The 20,605-nt window shown below is 50.2% G+C and overlaps 1 protein-coding gene across 3 annotated transcripts; it reads right to left on the reverse strand.

Annotated features, from left to right (window-relative positions):
* Nucleotides 1–930: 930 nt before the first annotated feature.
* Nucleotides 931–14,772, reverse strand: LOC121090482 (interferon-induced very large GTPase 1-like). 3 transcript variants are annotated; one of them, XM_040599072.1, is made up of 3 exons: nucleotides 14,699–14,772; nucleotides 10,091–10,281; nucleotides 931–8,947 (listed from the first exon to the last, which is right to left on the reverse strand). In XM_040599072.1, the coding sequence occupies exon 3, from the start codon at nucleotides 8,943–8,945 to the stop codon at nucleotides 1,626–1,628; it is 7,320 nt and encodes a 2,439-aa protein (XP_040455006.1). In that variant the 5' UTR covers nucleotides 8,946–8,947; nucleotides 10,091–10,281; nucleotides 14,699–14,772; the 3' UTR covers nucleotides 931–1,625. The 3 variants fall into 3 exon arrangements, with proteins under 3 accessions (XP_040455006.1, XP_040455005.1, XP_040455007.1); XM_040599071.1 differs by lacking the exon at nucleotides 14,699–14,772 and adding an exon at nucleotides 14,516–14,688; XM_040599073.1 differs by lacking the exons at nucleotides 10,091–10,281; nucleotides 14,699–14,772 and adding an exon at nucleotides 9,954–10,065.
* Between the last annotated feature and the right edge of the window lie 5,833 nt (nucleotides 14,773–20,605).

Below are 20,605 nucleotides of genomic sequence, written 5' to 3' on the forward strand. Positions count from 1 at the left end.
TAAACCTTCTTGTGCTCTCACTCATCAGTTAGTGTGACTGACCAGGCTTGGATCCTACCGCCGCCTCCTTTATCATTTGTCAGTCAGATTTGTTTAACTGGATGTTCTTGTTTATGGCTTCCTCCCCTTCTTATTATCCCTTGAGACACTGAAGAAGGTCCTTGACCAGACAGCCTGAAAGGAGCAGATGCTGGCCTTCCACACACCCTTCCACAGACCATCACGCAGTTGCCACCTGCCCACCTTCACAAGCACAAACACTGAAGTCACACACACCTGTGGCTCACCCGAAAATAAAGGACACAGAGACCCGTCCAGTCCAACTCGACCAGTTTATTAGCAAAGACTACAAGGGATTAGACTGAATCACCACTTTAGCCAGCTGTCCAGGAGGGCCTTGTCCTTGGATGTCCAGAGGTGTATCAGGAACTGCGCAGCAAAAACCATGAACCCCCTCACTGGTGCAGACCCAGCTGGTTACATATTCTCCAGTCCACGGCCCCATTGCCACTGGCCTGTCTTGACAGCATGAACACTTAACATCACACACTGCCTATAGCTGCTGAGGGAGCTGCAAAGAGACATAATTCTCGACATTGTTAATACAAAGGCTTTTGGATTAACAGCTAAGCAAATGGCAAGAGCGTTTGTAATTGTGGCTAAGAGCTGGAGGAAAGTTCGCCAGGCCAAGCACCTGTGTAGGAATGGCTTAGCTAAATGTATGAGAATAAACCTCATAGACACAGAGTTAAACCACCACCTAAACCAGGGGCCCTCAAACTTTTTAAACAGGGGGCCGGCACGATGTGGGTGAAGTGGCAGGCAGTCATCTGCGGCTGCTTGGTTTCCCCCCCAACCCCCGTCGGGGGGGGGGGGGGGGGGGGGGAGGGGGCGGGGGAGTTCTGTAAATGGGTGGGGGGTTGGGGGGTTTCTGTAAATACCGGGGGCCAGATTGAGGACCCTGGGGGGCCGTATCCAGCCCGCGGGCCGTAGTTTGAGGACCCCTGACTGAAACCCACAGAGGCTGTTGTGTTCACTGCTTAAATAACATCAGAGACAGAACAGCAATGGGTCTGAGCGACGCACTCAGCTTATCAATAAGGAATCAATAAAGGAATGGTAATACTGAAAAGCAAAACAGCACAGCTTGCAGCCAATGTTGAGCTGCTTTCAGATCCTGCAGCCCTTTCTTTAAGTGTGACAAGTACTTTCTACATGAAAACTATCTTTTTTTTTTGTCAGTGTCACTTATTTTCTCATGGCAGCTGATAAAATTGGTGTTTTCTAATGCTGCCTTTGCCCTTGGCACTGTTCTCTTGGTCTCAGTCTTGGCCATATGACTGCTCACTGCAGGAATATTTTTCTTTTTTGCTCTAAGACAAAGCACATGTAAATGTTTATGGCAAGAAGGGAAGAGGATTCTGACTTTATCATGAAGCAGGGGAATTACTGAGCAGTGGCAGGAGAAACACATCTTATTCCACCCAACTTTGTGAGCAATTAGATACCAATTCCTTCATGTGGCTTGAGTTCGTAGTCATTATAACAATATTTTGTGGATAGACTTGTACTACATTCTTATAAAATGCAAAGCAGCTGCCATTCTTCCTTCATATCGACTTGGCCTAAAACTTCTCCAGTTCAGCAAGTGCTTCCTGCTTTGTAATTTTCTGCCACAAATCAGGGATTTCTCCTTTGCCATGAAATTTCCCATTGTAATGCTTTTCTAGTTTTGTCCTGAAATGACACACAAACCATTTCCAGTATGCTTGCATGGATGGATCAGAAGAAATGTTCCAAGTGGAATAAGGAGGTCCAGCATCTCGGTATCTTTTGTAGGGCATCCAGGTCTCTTCACCAATCAAGAATGAACAGTCACTTGCAACACTAGTAGAACAAATATCAATGACCAGATTGTCTGTTTTATGCCACCTGTATCCCACCAAAACTTGTGGACGATGGAAGACAAGCTGATGGTCTCCATCATGATTCGGCATGGTGTTTGTGCAAACAGCCCCACAAAAGGGACACCTCGCCCAGCACCCTTCAAACTGTTCAGCCAGGATTTTGTGAGGCTGCCTTTCAAATTTGCTCATATCAGCACTAGCAAACTCTTCCTTGAGACTGTCCTTCAGGGGAGCCAGTGCTGCTGTCATGGCATTTTTCAGGAACTCTATGTCTGTTATCTCCTGATGTTCAATGTTCTTCAGTTCCCTTCTGGGCAAGCTTAGCACCTCTTCAAGTTCGCTGCAAAATGCATCCAGCCAAAGAGAGATTTTGTCATTTCTGTCATTTCTGTCTTTGACAAAGTTGGTTGATACAAAAACAGCTGACTGGATGCTTTCATAGAGGTGAGCAAGAGAGTCATCTAAAAACGTATCCAGCCTCCTGTTCTTATCTAAACAGTACTCCTTAACACGTGTCTCAATGTAACTCTCTAAAAATCTTTGTGGGCAACTAAGGTAATCCTTGAACTTCTCAAAATTTTCTTCTTCTGCCAGGTATCTCAGTATGCAGCCTTCCAGAAAGGATCTATTGCCACTGAAATCTCGGATTTTACCCTTCATGTCCCGAGCTATGGCAAGAGCTGTCCTCTCATAGACTGCCTGGTGAAGAGCCGGGGCAATCTTGTCACACAGGAAAACAGCAAATATTGTGATAGAAGTGGCTCCTTGGCAAGAAATCTGGAAACATTTAAAGAAATCTTCTCTCTTGCTCTCCAGGTAGATGGCTGGATCGTTTGCTTTTCTGAACATTGCATGCATGGTTTTAAATCTTTCTGCTGCTGTTTTGCACAGATACAGTGATAAATCTATCCTGTAATCCTTATTAAAACTATATCTTGCATTGCTAGGGACAGAATTCATACCTTTCTGTACTTCATTTAGTATTTCATGAATAAAACTTCGACTGTAATCCCTTTTCTCCTTTTCCTTCTTGTCAATGTTTTCCCTCACACGTGCTATGATGGTATCTGTAATGTGTTGTATGGTGCTCAGAGCAACATCATCAAAATTTGTACTCCAGATGTACTTCAGAAAATTTCTTTTCTTAGCAACATGTTTCTCCAAGTCAACAGAAAATACTCCATGTTTGGGAAATGTCTTGATTCGTGTGGGTAAGTTTGGCTCCTTAAAGTGTTCTAGAAGGACATCTTCTATTTCCACATCGATATCAACCTGTTCTGGAGGGGGACCAGCAGAGGAGACTTCAGCAACACAGTCTGCCCAGAGAGACATAAAGTTGTCTCTCAGTTCTCTTTCGGTTAGTTTCTTGCCTTTTAGACGCAGAGCCAACTGTCTACTCCTTTTCAGAAACTTGTCTTCATATTCTGACTTCTTTTCATCCAGTTTACACTGGTTCTTCTTTAGTTCAATAAGACGCTCACACTTCTTCCTAGTTTCAGAAAGAAGAGATTCTTTTAGTTCTTTCAGCTTCTGTTCTGTGCTGCTTTTCCACTGGACCAGTATCTCAGAATCTCTGTCTTCACTGAAATACTTTTCCATGTCTTTCATGATGGCATCGTTTGTCTCTTGCACTAGTTTTTCAAGGTATTCTGTGGTGACATTCTGCAAGTCCCCATTCCGAACTCTATTGTCCAGTTTCATTTGCAGGTCTAAGATGTGACTCCTCAGCTGCCAGGTCCACTGACTAAATGTGGTTTCCAGTTTCTTGTAGGCAGCAATCTCCACTGAATTCTTGAAGCTGAAAATGAAGTTTTCATTCAGCAAAGCATTCCAGAGGTCACTAATACGAATTTTCAAGCTCGAAAGCTTCAAAATGCTGCCCTGTGACTCCTTCTTGGCAGCTTGGAGAATTTTGCTCTTTAATTCCTGGACGTTTTGGCTGTAGGTGGGGTTGGGTGGTGCCATGGGGGGGTTTCCTTCCCACAGATGAGCAAAGTAATGAATGTGGGTGTTCACATCAAAGCGGATGACATCACTGAAGCAGGAGGCATCACAGAATTCCTGCTGGGCAGCTGTCACAGTCATTTCATCCAGCTTTTCCTGCAGACGTCTTTGTCCTTCCATGTTCTTTTCCTTGGCAGTTATTTCTCCCACATTTTGGTGTACAAACAGACAGCTTGGGGAAAGATTTACTTGCTTCATCCTCAGAAAAGCCTGCACAGCAATCTGAAGGACATCTTGCATTTCTGAAGGATTTTCTCCAAAGATATTGATCAGAGTCATGTTGCCGATGCCAATGACAAAGGTGGCCAGCTCGTTGTCATGATTAAGGGACTGTTTATTTGCCATCTCTATGGCACGAAGTCCCTCTGTGTCAACAACTAGCATGTAATCAAAGTCCAAATCTTGTTGCAGCTTCTTGTCCACTTTAATTAGCTGCATAAATGCTCCCCGAGTGCATCTCCCTGCACTGACACTAAACTGAAGACCAAACATGGCATTCAACAGGGTTGACTTCCCTGTGCTCTGGATGCCAAGCACTGAGAGAACAAATATTCGTTTGTCCCCTAGCTTCTCAATTAATCTGTCAAAGATCGCCCTGACCCATCGTAATGGTACGTAAGAAGCATCACCATCCATCAGCTCTACAGGATACCCTGAAACCATCAGATCAGCTGCAATTTCAGGTAGTTTGGCAAAACATATATCCTGTGAGTCCATTGATTCCAGAGCTTCATAAATCTGCCCTACCTCTCTCAAAATATGCTCAAGGCCAATGGACGAATCGTTGATTTCATTGGAGAGGTCATCTAACTGGCGCAGCAACACAGGTTTCAGATTGTTTTTCTCATTGCTTTTCTTTGTTGCCAGGATTTGAGACCATAATTGGTGATACTTTCCCTTCAGTTCATCAAGGTGACCAGAGGACAGGTCATCCATAAAGATCTTCATCCACTGCAGGAAGTATTTCTTGGTATCTGCTGGCTGTGACTGGAGAAAGCCAAGGACTGATTTCATCAGCTGATTGAGGGGGAAAGCTTTTGCTAGTTGCTTTCTTCTTATTGCTGACTTCTCTGTTTCAATTTGGCTCCGATGATGCTCTATGCTCTTGTTTCTCTTTTCCTGCAACCGAGTGAGTTCTTTGTCCTTTTTGCACCACATGTACCACAGCTTTCCTTGAAGAGGCAGAAGGTGGGATTTGATCTCAGACAACTTCTCTTGCTTCAGAAGCTTCACCAGCTCCTTCGCCTTTTCTTTGGCTGTCACACACGCATCTGTATCTTGGTCAACTAAGAATCCGTACTTGCGAGCTTTGTCCAGGCAGGCATCAAGGCTGGAAAGCATGTTAGACCCTTCCAGGAGATCCCTGATTTTTTTTGTCAGCTCATCCATTAATTCTGCTTCGTTTCTGTTCTTGATAGCTATTTTTATTTTTTGGCTAGATCGGCTAGCTGCAACATTCTCTTTTTCAGTGAAAAGGCAAACCAAAGGCGTTTGTGACTGCCACAGATCACGTAAAATCTTCACCCCTCTCTCATCACTCTGATCAGACTCAGATACAAATACCACATTCACAGCAGATATCTCCTGTAAAAACTGCAGCTGTTCTTTGTGATCCCTTGCATCTCCATGCAGGTTACAGAAAGCCACACAGCAGTCAAAGCTGTCATCACCACTGCCCCGGGGACAGTACCAGGAGATCTCCACAACACCTTTCATCAGCAAACAGTCTTTGGTGCTGCCTTTGCAATGTCGGTGGAAAAAGACGTCATGCTTCTGTTTGCTCAGCAGAGCATTCAGGATCTGAGACTTGGAAGAGGAGGGAGAGCTGCCAATCCGTATGAAGGACACAATGGGTGTTTCTGCCTGATACAACAGTTTGTTTTTGTAACTGTTCATTTTGGCCTCCTTTCCTGACTTCTCAGCCTCTTTCCAGCTTTTTTTTATTTGGCTGAGGGACCAGAGGGGGAACTCTATCTGTGAAGTGCATGGGTTGGGTACCAGGAGAGGTAGTGCAAACTGGCAGAAAGCAAGTTTTGTTGAAATGTACTGTCTCATGAAATCATCAGCACAATGAAATATTGCCATCTGGAGGTCCATAGGGTGCACACAATTTTCCTTGGTTGGAGATTTAGGGGCTTCTTCCTCCAAATCAGTGAAAAAGTCATCAAAGGAATCTGAGGGTTCATGCTCTTGCTCTGTGTTCTTTGGCACAGGTGTGAGTCCTGGGTTGCTCTCATCCTTGTAAGTCAGGTACCTCACCCGATAATCCACAGTTAACAGTTTTTGCAAGAAGTAAAATGGTAGTTCATTGTCCTTGCTAGGCTGGCTGTCATGTAAAGATGTGTTGTATATGATGTGGAAATCTTCTGTCCCCATTTTTCTTGGATAGTAACTTTCTAGTCCAAGGCGCTTAAGTAAGTGGAGGAACTCTTGATTTGCAATGACTTGATTTGCTTTGGATTTGCTGCCATCTGATTCGGATTTGGACTCACTGGAAGGCTGTATTCTTTGAAAAGTGTCTTCCATGTCTTTGATTATATTGTGTTTCTTCAGATCATCATGTGTGTCATCCAAGCGCCCATTGATGAAAGAAACCAAGTCACTTTCCAGCATCTCCCAGTCTTTGAATGCACTGTGCTTTTCAAGAAGAGTTTTTATCTCTGTTGTCCATAGGTTTTTCATTTGATCTTCCATGAAAATGAAACGTTTATTCTTCTGCTCAGGGGGCACCTCTTTATGTTCAGAAGTTACAGTTAGACCCATCAGCAGCAGGAATGCCTGAGCTCTGTAAATGTCTTGCTCCTTCAGACCCAGATACTCCTTATGTCCCATTTCCATTTCATTTATCATGAAGTTAATTTCTGGATATCCAAGGAGGTACTGAAAAGTGCCCCTTTCCACCTGGTATCCTGTGCTGGTTGTAATTAAGATCACCAAGAGTTCTATGTCTTTCTGTGCCCTTTCCTGGAGAAACTGGAGTAAAGAATAAACAGCTAGGCTTGCAGTCAAGGTGGCTTTTATTTTTGCTTCATGAATTGCAGATGCAGAGGTTTCTGGTGCATAGGTGACTTCCTGGATGTACTCCTTCATTTGCAGGAGTGTCTTGGTGAGATCTTCAAGCTCAGCAACATGGGGAGTTTCGGGAACCATGTGCTCAGTATGGAAGATCCATTGCATAATGAAGGAAGACCTGGGGAAGTCCTTGACAGAATAGACATGAGGATCCAGGAGGCACTTCAACAGAGACTTGATATAGGTGGTATTTTCTGGAGGTGACTTCTTGCAAAACAGAACGGTATTCACCAGGAACTCCTGCAGTGCTTTGTCTGACAGGCATATGTTGATCCAGACACTATGGTTTTTGGTTTTTTCATTCAGATTCTGTTTGAAATCTATCAGTGTGAGCAGTTTCCTTTCATCACCTGTCACTGCCCAGGTCTTCACACAATCCACAAAAGCTTTGGCCTCTTCCACTGCACTGATCAATTCCTCTCCAAACACGGTGCCAACACAGCAATTCGTTAGTGCTTCGTATGTTGCCCTGAGGCTGCTGCTTATTTGATAGACAGACTTAAAGTCACTGCTGTGATTAAACTGGATTATATCCCACACTGGGATCAGCTGAAAGCCTCGGTCAATAACACACCAGGTTGTGTTGTTAGTTACAAGCCCAAATTTCCACTGAGGAAGAGAACTTGTCTCTGATGGGCCCCCTGTGTTGGCCATGTAGACCTGAACTGCTGTGTAGGCACTTTTTCCATCTCTTCCCTGAGAAGAAGCCTGTAAGCTGGATTTTGAAATGTCCACGTTCACCCCTGCGCTGACACCAAAGTTGCTATAGCTGGCCCCGATGCAGCTGTTCAGTGCTTCAGATGCTTGTCGCTTCATCTCTTCCCGCTGTTCAGCTCTGAATCCTTCCGTAGATGCCTTCCACCAGAATATCCCCCCAAAGTGCAGGGGACCCTGGTTTACGTGGGACCCAAACCTGCTGAAGAAGCTCGCACACCTGCTCTTCAGCATGTCAGGCCTGTCTGCTTCCTGGGTGATGTTCAAAAGATGCTCAATGTCTTGCAGCTCCCGCAGGGCTGCATCTGAGAGGCGAAGCTGATGCTTTTGTAAGTAGCAGGAGGCCAAAGGGATGTACTGGTACTTGGTGGTGCAAATGTAGCTCTGTTCAGAGCGGGACTGGTGAACATCCTCCAGCTGTGAGGATCTGCTGTAATCTACATTAGCTTCAACATTAAACCCCCAGAAGCCGGCTTTGGCAGAAACACTGATGCTGAACCCCAGCTGCTCCATGGACTTGGTGAAAGTGGCTTCTTCTGCAGAGGAGGAGAACTCCTTCCTCTCAAACAGCATCCCTTGCTCTGGACCGGTGAGCTTGAATCCATCGGGAATGCTGATGATCTGGTCTCGCTTTGCCAGCACATCTGCCAGGCTGCTGGTTCTGTAAATGCCCTGCAGGGCCAGTCCCCCCGACGCCTGCCTCAGGACCTCTGTGTCAGAGACGTTCTCACCCCTGCCCACTGATGACTCCTGCTGCTCCAGCTGCTTCTGGATGCTCTCCAGAACATCCAGCAGTGACTTCTCTGGTGGGATCCAGTACTCTTTGGGAATCTCCATGGCTTGCCACAGAGCTTCCTCTTTCTTTCTTATGGCATCCCTGCTATGGCTGCGAATGTTGTGCATGTCTTTCAGCTCCTGCAGGACTAGCTTGGCTGCTTCTTGTCTCTGCTTTATCTTCTCCAAGCGCTCTTTCTGCAGGTCCTCAGAAGTTGTTTTGTTGTCTGTTAGTTCCAGGAGTTTTTGGAGAGCCTTTGTTTCCCAGGGGTATCGTACTGCACACTCCAGCTTAAGGTAGTCTTCATATTGCATATGTTTCAGGGCTTCTTTGGAATTCACTCCCAGTAGCTCTGACAGTTTGGGGACCCAGTATTCATCATCCAGTCCTTCTTTCTCACATGCTTCTGCCAGCTGTATTTTAGCAGAATGTGCCTTTTGATTGGCCTCTAGTATGTCCTCCTGTGAACCCATGGCTATGGAAGAAGAAAACACTTTCTTTAAGGTATATTGTAAGAGGCCCCAGCCTCTTATAAGAGGGGTCTCCAGCAGCTCTGGCCCTGGGAATTCCTCCTACTCAGCTGCTGGAGCCCAGCCTGGGTGGCCTAAGGCCTGGGGGGTCTCCATCTCGGGACAGTGGTTATGCCTGCTACTTTCCCATTTGCAGGTTCAACCCTGAAGCTGAGGGTTGAACCCTTACACACCCTGACTTGGCCACACAACTTGTCGTGGACAAGGTGCTGCCTTCAACAACACCCATGTATAGCCAAAAGGATTCATAAATGCCTAAGTACAGACAGCTGTGGTCATTCCTGAATCCCTCGAGCACCAGCACAGCCCCTCTGTCCATCCAACACCCGTGCTGCATTGTGCACCCTCTTACCAGCCTTACTGCTCACTGTGTGGTCCAGCTTGGTGCTCACCAGCAGAGGCATGTGCTCACACACTGATCTTACAGGCACCTCACACTCACCCTGAATACTCAGCACCACACCTACGGGCTGTGACCTGTGGTCCTGCTCCAGCTGCCAGCACAGAGCCCCACACTCATGCCCATTCCCCCTAGGAGCTGCTTCTCGGGACACACATCATTCCCACCCCAATGGATAGGGAAAAGCTATGTTATCCCTACCCAGAGTTTTGCCTGGAGCATCCTGTTGGCCCGTCATTAGTGACTGGAGACTTTGGGTCTTTGGCATTGTGTCCAGGAACCCCTGTCTATCCAGTTTGTGTACCTGTGTGGTTTTGTTTATTGTTTACCCCTTCACTTATTCCATCTGCACTGGAAAGGTCCTTGACTGCTAACCTTAACGGAGCTGGTGCTCTCACTGTCCATATGCTTTTACACCTTTTTTTACACTGTCATATAAACCTGATTATTGTCTGTGTCTCAATTCAGTAAGATACTGAAGAGATTTATGCAGTGCACAAAACCTTCCTGTGCTTTCAGCTCTCATCCCACCAGCACCACAAGACTCTTACCAACACAGGCATTGATCTGAGATGCTTGTGACTGGACTTTGGAACCTTTTCAGAGCCTTTAAGTGTCAGCTTTTCCTTTAAAGTCAGTGAAGCTTTAGGGAATATGCTCAATGAATGTGGGGTCTGGTTCATCTCACCTCACGGTAGATGATCCTTTTGGTCAGATGCTTGATTTTCCAGAGGACACAGGCAGCCAAGGTCCCCAGCTCAGCCAAGAGAGCACACGGTCACATGGCAGGCCTGGTAGACAAGGCTGGGAGGTAAGATGAAGATATGGACCACCTCAAGAATTCAAGAGGAAGAATACCAGGAAGGAAGGCCCAAAATCCTAAAAGAGAAGACCAGACAGGAGATGGCAACCCATCAACGTGAAGGATTCATTCCAGGGAGAAGTGGAGGCCATCCCTTCTCCACCAGTGATGATTGCCCAGCCAACAAATGTTAATCAGGGCCTTTTTGGGGTGGTGACCAAACTAGGTTTTCACCTGGGACCTAAACCCACATACAAAAAAGACCTTGAGAGGCTTGAAAGGTGGGCCCATGCAAACCTCATGAGGTTCAACAAGGCCAAGTGCAATCTCCTGCACCTGGGTTGGGGCAATCCCAAGCACAAATACAGTCTGGGCAGAGAATGGACTGAGAGTAGCCCTGAGGAGAAAGGCTTGGGGGTGTTGGTGGATGAAAAACTGAACGTGACTCAGCATTGTGTGCTCACAGTACCTTGGGCTGCATCACCAGCATCATGGCCAGCAGGTCAAGAAAGGTGATTCTCCCCCTCTACTCCATGCTCATGAGACCCCCCTCTGCAGTGCTGCGTCCGGCTCTGGGGTCCCCAGCACAGGAGAGACACGGAGCTGCTGGAGCGGGGCCAGAGGAGGCCAGGGAGATGCTCAGGGGCTGGAGCAGCTCTGCTGTGGGGACAGGCTGGGAGAGCTGGGGTGGCTCAGCGTGGGGAGGAGAAGGCTGTGGGGAGACCTTAGAGCACCTGCCAGTGCCTAAAGGGGCCGGCAAGAAAGCTGGGGAGGGGCTTTGGGCAAGGGCAGGTGGCGATGGCACACGGGGGAATGGCTTTACCTGAGAGAGGGGAGATGGAGATGAGAGCTGAGGAAGAAATTCTTCCCTGTGAGGGCGGCGAGGCGCTGGCCCAGGCTGCCCAGAGCAGCTGTGGGTGCCCCATCCCTGGCAGGGCTCAAGGCCAGGCTGGACGGGGCTGGGGGCAGCCTGGGCTGGGGGCAGGGGTCCCTGCCCGTGGCGGGGGGGGGTGGGAACTGGATGGTCTTTAAGGTCCCTTCCCACCCAAACCATTTTGTGATTCAATGATTCTACACCATTGTGGACATCAGCCTAGTGAAGTTTGCAAAGTATGCATCTCCTGCTTTAAGAGTCTCTTCTGCACACAACAAAAGGTGGCCAGAAGGTGCCTCAGGGGACAGGACTGTAATGCCTGTACACCATAACACCATCAGGCTTGAAAGAACAAGCCTGGCCATGCAGTCAAAGTTCAATCTGACTATAATTTAGAAAGGATCCCCCAGCACAGGGATCTTCCCCCAGTACCCAACTACCTGCTGACCTCTCAAATATTTGCCTTCCTGCCACCACCCAGAAGGCACCAGCAAGGGAGGGTGTGGGGCTCACACCAGATTTATTCGGGGGAGAAGATGTGGAACAATGGAGAGCACAGGCTGAATGATGGAGAATAGGCTGGTTCATGAGAGCAAAGAAAGAATCACAGCACCACAGGGCAGTGGGGCTGGGCAGGGACCCCTGGGACCACCCAGCCCACCCCCTGCTCAAGCAGGCTCTCCTACAGCAGCTGCGCAGGATCATGTCCGGGTGGGCTCTGGACGTCCCCAGAGAAGGAGACTGCACAGCCTCTCTGGGCAGCCTGTCCCCGTGCTCCGGCACCCTCAAGGGAAAGAAGTTTTTCCTGCTCTCCCCACGGAGCTCCCTGTGCTGCAGTTTGTGCCCGTTGCCCCTTGTCCTGTCGCTGGGCACCGCTGACAAGAGCCCGGCCCCGGCCCCCTGACACTGGCCCTTAAGGTACCTGTGTGCATCGCTCAGGTCCCCTCTCAGCCTTCTCCTGCCCAGGCTGAACAGCCCCAGCTCCCGCAACCTTTCCTCCTAGGAGAGATGCTCCAGAGGCTTTGTCACCTTCATGGCCCTTCCCTGAACTCTCTCCTGTCTGTCCATGTCTCTCTGGAACTGGGGAGCCCAGCACTGGACCCAGAGCTCCAGGTGTGACCTCACCAGGACAGAGCAGAGGGGGAGGACCACCTCCCTCAACCTGCTGGCCACATTCCTCCCAGTGCACCCCAGAATCCCACTGGCCCCTTAGCTATAAGAGCACACTGCTGGCCCATGGGCAACATGCTGCCCACCAGCACTGCCAGCTTCACACCAGTGACTGCCCTCCAGCAGGTCAGCCCCAGCCTGTGCTGGTATGTGGGGTTGTTCCTCCCTCAGTGCAGGACCTTAAGCCTGGAGACCTGCAGAAAAGTCCCAGCTCTGGATACACGGGCAGTCCCATCAACATCTGTGCTCTCCTGTCAGGCTCAGCCAGCCTCATGACAAAGTCTGGATGTGGCAGAGCCCAGCAGAACAGCAGTGACAATGCAGGAGCACATGCCCTATCCCACCATTGGCCAGATCATGCATCTGCTGCTGTGGGTGAAGCTCAAGGCCCCAAAAAGAGGAGGAAAAACATCGTGGTGGTTGGCTTCCGCCAGCAACTAAACCCCCACCAGCAGCTCATGCCCGCCTGCCAGCAGCATGGGGAGGAAAATGGAAGCAGAAAAGCAAAAGCAAGAAAATCTGCTGGGTCAAGACAGGAGTTTAGCAACTGAAGGAAAGCTGTGCATGCTCAAAAGCAAAGCAAGATGTTTATTCCCTAATTTGCATCAGCGGGCAGATGTCCAGCTGCTCCCTGGAAAGCAAAACCTCAGCTGTTTGGGAAAGCAAATGCCCTGCCACCAGCATCTCCCTTACTCCTTCTTCCCCCTAGCTGTGATTGCTGTGCAGCATGGTCCACTCCAGCCACCTGTCCCAGCTCTGTTCCCTCCCAACTACTAAGCCGTTGGCCTGTTACCAGTGCTGTTTCAGTCTCAGATGCCCCAAAAAGCACTGCACGGCGGTGGTGGAGATTAACACCAGCCCTGCCGGACCCTGAACTATCCGTCACCCCTGTGCACTTTGAAGTCCCAGCATGGTTTCATATTTCTTCAAGAACAAGGAAAAAACTCACATGCAATTGTGTTAGTGCATGCAAAGGACCACTAAAGCGTATTTATGGAATAACATGGGATTGCTTTCTTCCTTGGAAGCAAATGAAGGAAGCAGCAAGGGTGGCAGTATGACCTGCCATGGGACTGCCTGCACCCCATTTCATGGGAACAGCCCCCTTGAGGGTTTTTTCCCCAGCCCTGCATCAGGAGAAGCAGGCTCTGGAAGCACTTGTGCCTTTGAGGGGCTGCACCAGGCACCACAGCACTTTGGGTGGTGAAGTTTAGACTGTAGGAGAGGCTGGGACAGGTGAGTCCAACTATCACTCCATAGGGAGGAATAGGAAAAAATCTCCCCCTAGGCTTGGGGACAGAGCAGGATGTCCCACAAATGCCACTCATCGCCCCAGTGCTGCTACGCTTTCTAACGAGTGTCACGGGAGGCAGGCACTGCCACCCAAGCTGCTGGCACCGCCAGCCCGAGGACTGTGCCCAGCACCCACTTGCTTCTGCACCCTCTTAATGCTGACAAAGAGCGTACCACGGAAAAAGTCATTATCAGTGACCATAAAATCATGGCATCATTTAGATTGGAAAAGACTTTTAAGATCATCAAGTCCAACCATTAACCCAGCACTGCCAAGCCCACCACTAACCCATGGCCCTGAGCACCACATCTACACATCTTTTAAACACCCCAGGGACGGTGCCTCCCCCCCTCCCTGGGCAGCCTGTCCCAGTGCTGGACACCCTTTCGGTGAAGAAATGTTTCCCAGTCTCCAACCTAAACCTGCCCTGGTGCAACCTGAGGCCGTTCCCCCTTGTCCTGTCGCTTGTGACCTGGGAGCAGAGACCGACCCCCCTGGCTGCAGCCCCCTCCCAGGCAGCTGTAGGGAGCGATCGGGTCCCCCCTGAGCCCCCTCCTCTCCAGGCTGACCCCCCAGCCCCCCCATCAGACTGGTGCCCCAGCCCCTGCCCCAGCCCCCTGCCCAGCTCTGGACACGCTCCGGCCCCCCAGGCTCTGTCTGGGAGTGAGGGGCCAGAACGGACCCCAGGGCTCGAGGGGCGGCTGCACCGGTGCCCAGCACAGGGGGACGGTCACGATAGACGCCTGCACAGCTCTGCAGCCGCCATGTCACCCAGCCCACCGCCTGGCACGGCTGTCGAGGGCACCCACCCTGACCCTCCTGGGGCTGGGTCATGCCTGGAGCAGGCAGGGTTAACCCTGGAAGCACACACAGGTCCTCAGAGCTCCCTCAGACAGACGAGCAAAGCCTGTTTGCTCCATCCCACACTCAGAGCAGAGACCATTCGCCCACTGCCTTAAAACCCCTTTCTTACCTTCCCTGGCATCTCTCAACTGATGGGAAAACACAAGAAATAAGAAGATGACAAGACCCCTGCTCTCTGCCGATCCCCAGCTCCCAGCCACACAGATCCTCAGCAGAGTCCTACTGTCTCAGTCCAGTCCTCAGCAGCTCCTGAGCTGGTGTCAGCCCAGCCCACCTCTTTATACAGACCCACCTCGGAGGCTGGCTTCCGCTTGTTTTATGTGTAGAGGCAAGGAGGAAATGTTCTGCTTTCCTGTAAATCAAACCATTCCCAGAAACAGAATGTGAAAGTAATGTGGCAGCTGGAGCTGAGCCAAGCAGCTCAGAAAGCTGCAGCAGCCCCAGACACCCACATCAGGTCCCCCAAACCATGTCCTGGACCCTGCACAGGGTGCTGGGTGTGCCCTCCAGCCGTGGCAAAGCTGGGGCCTGCAGCTGGGGTGAAAGATAGCAGGGGCTGGGCAGTGCTTGGGGCTCTCGGCTGGAAACCTCCCCGACCTGCTCCTCTTGCCCCAAATCATCAAATCATAGACTGGTTTGGATTGGAAGGGACCTTAAAGACCATCTAGTCCCACCCTGCACACCCCCCACCACGGGCAGGGACCCCTTCCACCAACCCAGGCTGCCCCCAGCCCCATCCAGCCTGGCCTTCAGCACTGCCAGGGATGGGGCACCCACAGCTGCTCTGGGCAATCAGTTTTTCATCCACCAGCACCCCCAAGTCAATCTTGGCAGGGCTGCTCTCCATCCTCTCATCCCCCAGCCCACATTGATACCAGGGGTTACCCTGACCCAGGTGCAGGAGATTGCACTTGGCCTTGTTGAACCTCACGAGGTTCACCCAGACCTGCTTCTCAAGCCTGTCCAGGTCCCTCTGGATGGTATCCCACCCCTCAGATGTGTCAGCCACACCACTAAGCTTGGTGTCATCTGCAGATCTTCTGAGGGTGCACTCAATCCCATTGTCTGTGTCATTGATGAAGATATTAAACAGTCCTTCCTTCAGTACAGACCCTCGAGAGACACCACTCATCAGTGTTCTCTGTCCAGACATTGAGCTGTTGACCACTGCTCTCTAGATGCAACCATCCAGCCAGTTCTTCATCCACTAAATAGTCCATCCCTCCAATCCACCTTGAATCCTCCTTTCCCCAACCCTGCGTCAGTTGTTGAAAGGGCAAACCGTACCCTGAAGGATTATCTTCAGAGACAGAAAGTATCACAGGACATAGATGTAACTAATGGTTGACTAAGGTGTTGTTTACCTTAAACTCTCTCTCCCTTACAGAGGATAGAGAGGGACCACCTGTTATACATCACCAAACAGCGCGAGGGAACCAAACAACTACAGTTCCTGTTTTGAATGTTTTGTATAAAAATATGGCTTCAGGTGTATGGGAAGAACCTAATCCGGTGTTATTTATTGGTAGAGGTTATTTTTGTATCTCCACAGATAAAGGACCTATACGGGTCCCTAGCAAGTTTGTGCGACCTGTATGTCAAGATCAGAAGATGGAAGAGAAGAATCAGAGCGAGCAGACAGAATAAACTGTCTATGTTGTAAGAGATGTAACCCACGGGTATGGTGCCAATGTATCCTATGTGGGGTAAAACGGTTCTGTAAACCAAAGTTTAAATGTAAATTGTGTAAAGAGTTATGTGTTTTATTAGTAACCAGGCATGAAGCCAGAGAAAGCATACGACTAGTGTAATACCATGCTGATTGGAGACAATATACATCATCAGAATCTGTGAAACCACAGAATTGTGGGGTGAAATGTAAAAAAAAAAAAAAAAAAAAGTGTAAATTGCAGGAGTAAACATGTTTGAGTGGTGGACTTGGTTTACGGTCTTGATGAATTTTTTACCCATTGGCCGAAGTATTTTTGACATCTTGCCTAGGACAAACATATGGGTGACATGGGCCAATATCATGGGAGTAACAGACTTTTGTTTAAGTCTGCAACAAGCAGACAACCCCTTTAGAACTTCTTTAATTGGTATTCCCCTGCAAGAGAATGAAACAAATTTTGATGTTTTTTGGAATGTTAAAACAGTGGATCTGACTTCCAATCAGAATGGTACATGTATGAGTCCAAATGGGCAATATGTTTGGCCTTCTATGCATAATGCAGCATGGCAGAAGACAGTATTTGAGAATTTAAATCAGCCACATCATTTACCTTTGCAGGAGGTAGACCTATTGGCTAGCGTTGTACCTGTTGAATATGTTAATGTTACTGCAGCTGATATGGCAGACTGTACCCACATGTTATCACCGCTTCAACCCATGAATGGCACTGGAGTAATTTGGTTTGGTGACCCGTGGCAGTTATGGCTAACACGTCAACAGGGTTTTATACAGTGTTTCAAGATCTAACCAGTTCACCTATTTGGGGTGAATTGAAAACTGGGGGTTTCCATATAGATGTATCAGGGGGTTATCAGTTGCCACCGGGAGTCTTTTTGATATGTGGGGACAGAGCATGGCCAGGGATTCCTGTGTATCCTCTCGGTGGACCATGTTATTTAGGGCGCTTGACTTTGTTTGCTCCAAATATGAAAGACTTATTAAAAATGACTCAATAATATTATAGATCACGGAGGACACTGCGCACCTTTGATGAAACATGTAATGACCGAGTCGATCTGCATTCTGTAACAGCAAATGTCCTAGCCTCCATATTTATGCCGGGGGCAATGGCAGCATTAAATGCTAAGAATATACGAAGGTTAGCATGCTGGGGAGAAAAACAATTTAATCTTACATCGCAGATTTTAAGTTTGTTATTGCTTGATGTAGATAATGTTAGGCAGGCTATGTTACAAAATAGAGCTGCAATAGATTTTTTGTTATTAGCACATGGACACGGTTGTGAGGATTTTGAAGGGATGTGTTGTATGAACCTTTCCAATCATTCCATATCGATGCACAAGAAGTTGTTACAACTGCAGGGAAACATGAAGCATATTCTTGCTGATGATAATCTCTTCGATGAATGGTTGAGAGGATTGGGGATAACAGGTTGTTTAAAGATGTTGTTGATGGAAGGAATATGCTTTGTTATAATCATTGTTGTAATGTTTTTAGGTTTTAACTGTTTATTTTCTTGTGTGAAGAAAGGTTTAACATCTATTGTGAAACAGACATGGGTTGTCCAAAAAGAAAAAGGGGATATGTAGAGGGATTTTTAAAGGACCGATGACATATGTTACCATTGTCCGGGTTGGACAACCCAGGCCTGTTAGTTGAAGCTGCAGAGCAACTTTAAATTGTCCTTGAAACAAGGAGTGTGAGAAAGAAGACAAGCTATGCACAAACAAGAAGCCAGGTGCAGAGCAAGTCCTGGGAACTGCGAAATCAACACACTCTCAGCGGCACACTCTGATCAGGCGCCTGCAGCGTGCTCACCGATCAGCGACACGGACGCCCAAGTGACCAGCAACCTTTATTCAATCACCTGTGTGTAAAGTCGTGTGAGCGGTTGGTTTAAGTTACAAATATGACCTGTTTGTTTAATAAAGTGAGCACAGCATGTAGCCATATTGGTGTGGTTGCCGTGACTTGGCCGACTCTCCACAGGGGACTCTCTTCTAGTGGGAACGCATGAAGGCCAGCAGAACCCCATGAAAGCTGGCAGTGGGATGAGTTGTGCCAGCTGGGGCCTGGTAGCCACCTCTACCTGCTGGCACCAGCCAGGTTTGAGCTTCTCTGGAGGGGGACATGGTGACATATCCTCATGACTCCAGCACCTCTCCTGCATTGGGTGCTCAGTTCCAGCTGCTGCTTTGTTCTCCCATGGCATCATCTCTCCTCCCACAGGCCCCAGGACATCCACAGGGACATCATCTTCACTCTGGAGAGAAAGGTGATGGTGACCACCACGCACCTGGCGGGACCAGCCCACACACCCCATGGCATTATCACAGCCCCAGCATGGGCAATGCTGACCCCCAGTGATGCTCAGCAGCTCCTTGAGCTCCTGCTGCAGTTTCAGCTGCAGCAGCTCCCACATCAGCTCCTGGCGCCGGCTCCATGGGGCCACCCCCATGTGCCGCAGGGTCCCCTCTGTCAGCCGCAGCAGGACCCGTCCTGAGATGGCATGCTTGTGTGCCAGCTTGGCCAGCTCCCTGGCCCTGCTCTGTGCAGCCAGCTACACACCCACCTCTGCCACTGTCCACTGCCCCAACGGGCACTGCTCCCACCAGGCCCCCTCTGACACCTGTGCTGGAGGAAAGGGGTGAGTGGGATGTCCCTTCATCGCTCCAGCCCCTATGGAAGCTATAGGGTTAAGCTGGCTCTTCCATGCCACCTACATCCCCCCTACCCAGGCTGAACAGGACCCTTGGTCCCATCCCTGTGCTGATGCTGGTGGCTGCACCCATGGCTCCAGCCTCCAGCCCTAGGGGTCTCCCAGCCACCATTATTTGTGGGGTATCTCCATCCCCTGAGCCCCTGCCCATGCTCACCTCAGCCTCTGGGCATCGCTCCGGTGGTGCCTTGACCCTATCCTGCAGTGGGGGGTCCATGTGGGGCAGCAGGCTGGGCACTGGGGCAGCTCAGGCTCACTGCAAATGGGGCTTTATCAGCCAGGGGTACTGCAGCTTGTGCCCAGGCTAGCCCGCCTTCTGCCAGCCAAGTCACCCTCTCAGCCCCCTGCCATGGTGAAGCACCCCATCCCATGGTCCCTGCCTGACTCACCAAGGGGATGTGGGTCAGGGTGATTGTCCTACTTGATGCTACCCAGTCTGTGCCCCCCAGGAGAAGTGGCTGCTCACCAGGGTTCCAGGAAAGGGGCTGTGGCAAGGCCCCACTGCCCATCCCGCCATGTGGGCATGCAGAACCTGGCATACCCAGGAGGTGAGATCAGCCCCAGCTTGCCCACATCCGCCACCTCCATGAGTAAAGGGGGGATGCACAAGCACAGCACGGGTCCCCCAGCCCAGCCAGGACCCCTGCCCTGGCCTGACCCCTTCCTCCTCACCATCCTTCACCTTGCACCTCAACTCTGGGTCAGTGCCAAACACCGGAAGAGTGAAAGAAACCTTTCCCCAGCCATGCCCCTGTGAGCACAGCCCCATGCACACCCTAGCAGCCCAGAGCCCCCGGTGAGTGGCACCGCAAGGCTGCGAGGGACTGCTGGCCATCTCAGGGAGCCGAGGGTGAGACCCAGGCTGGGCTAGGGGAGAGTAGAGCCCAGCTCCGTCCACACCAAGAGCCAGGGAAGGAGCTCTGCAAAGGTTTCTCCATGCCACCTCCCAGTTTGCTGCAGCCAGCCCTCCCCATTCACCCTGAGCACCTTCCACACAGATGGGCATGGGATGCACCTGAGCAGCTTCGCCTACGAGGAGGATGGTGGCGGTGAGGGTCTTCCTGGGTGCAGGGACACGGGAGAGGCAGGAGCAGGCAGGAGCAGGATGAGCCACAAGGATCAGTCACATCCCGAAGAGATGCAGCCCTGCCCCACTGAGCATGTACAGACCCAGCCACTACCTGCAACAGCTCACAGCGCTGCTCTCTCATAATCGTCCCCCCCGCCAAGACCTGCAGAGGGATTAAATCCCCCAACTAACTGTGAAAATAATCCACCATGGAACAGGCAGGCCACAATACTCCAACAGAGCCACAACACTGCAAGGGCTGCCACCAGCCAAACACTTTTCGTGTGAAAATATTCCACACGGCATTAGCTTACGGAATCACAGCACCCCAGGGAGGTGGGGCTGGGCAGGGACCCCTGGGACCACCCAGCCCACCCCCTGCTCAAGCAGGCTCTCCTACAGCAGCTGCGCCCGATCACATCCAGGTGGGCTCTGAACGTCCCCAGAGAAGGAGACTGCACAGCCTCTCTGGGCAGCCTGTCCCTGTGCTCCGGCACCCTCAAGGGAAAGAAGTTTTTCCTGCTCTCCCCACGGAGCTCCCTGTGCTGCAGTTTGTGCCCGTTGCCCCTTGTCCTGTCGCTGGGCACTGCTGACAAGAGCCCGGCCCCGGCCCCCTGACACTGGCCCTTAAGGTACCTGTGTGCATCGCTCAGGTCCCCTCTCAGCCTTCTCCTGCCCAGGCTGAACAGCCCCAGCTCCCGCAACCTTTCCTCCTAGA

This window comes from Falco naumanni, chromosome 6, assembly GCF_017639655.2.
Source record: "Falco naumanni isolate bFalNau1 chromosome 6, bFalNau1.pat, whole genome shotgun sequence".
Taxonomy (NCBI): Eukaryota; Metazoa; Chordata; class Aves; order Falconiformes; family Falconidae; genus Falco; species Falco naumanni.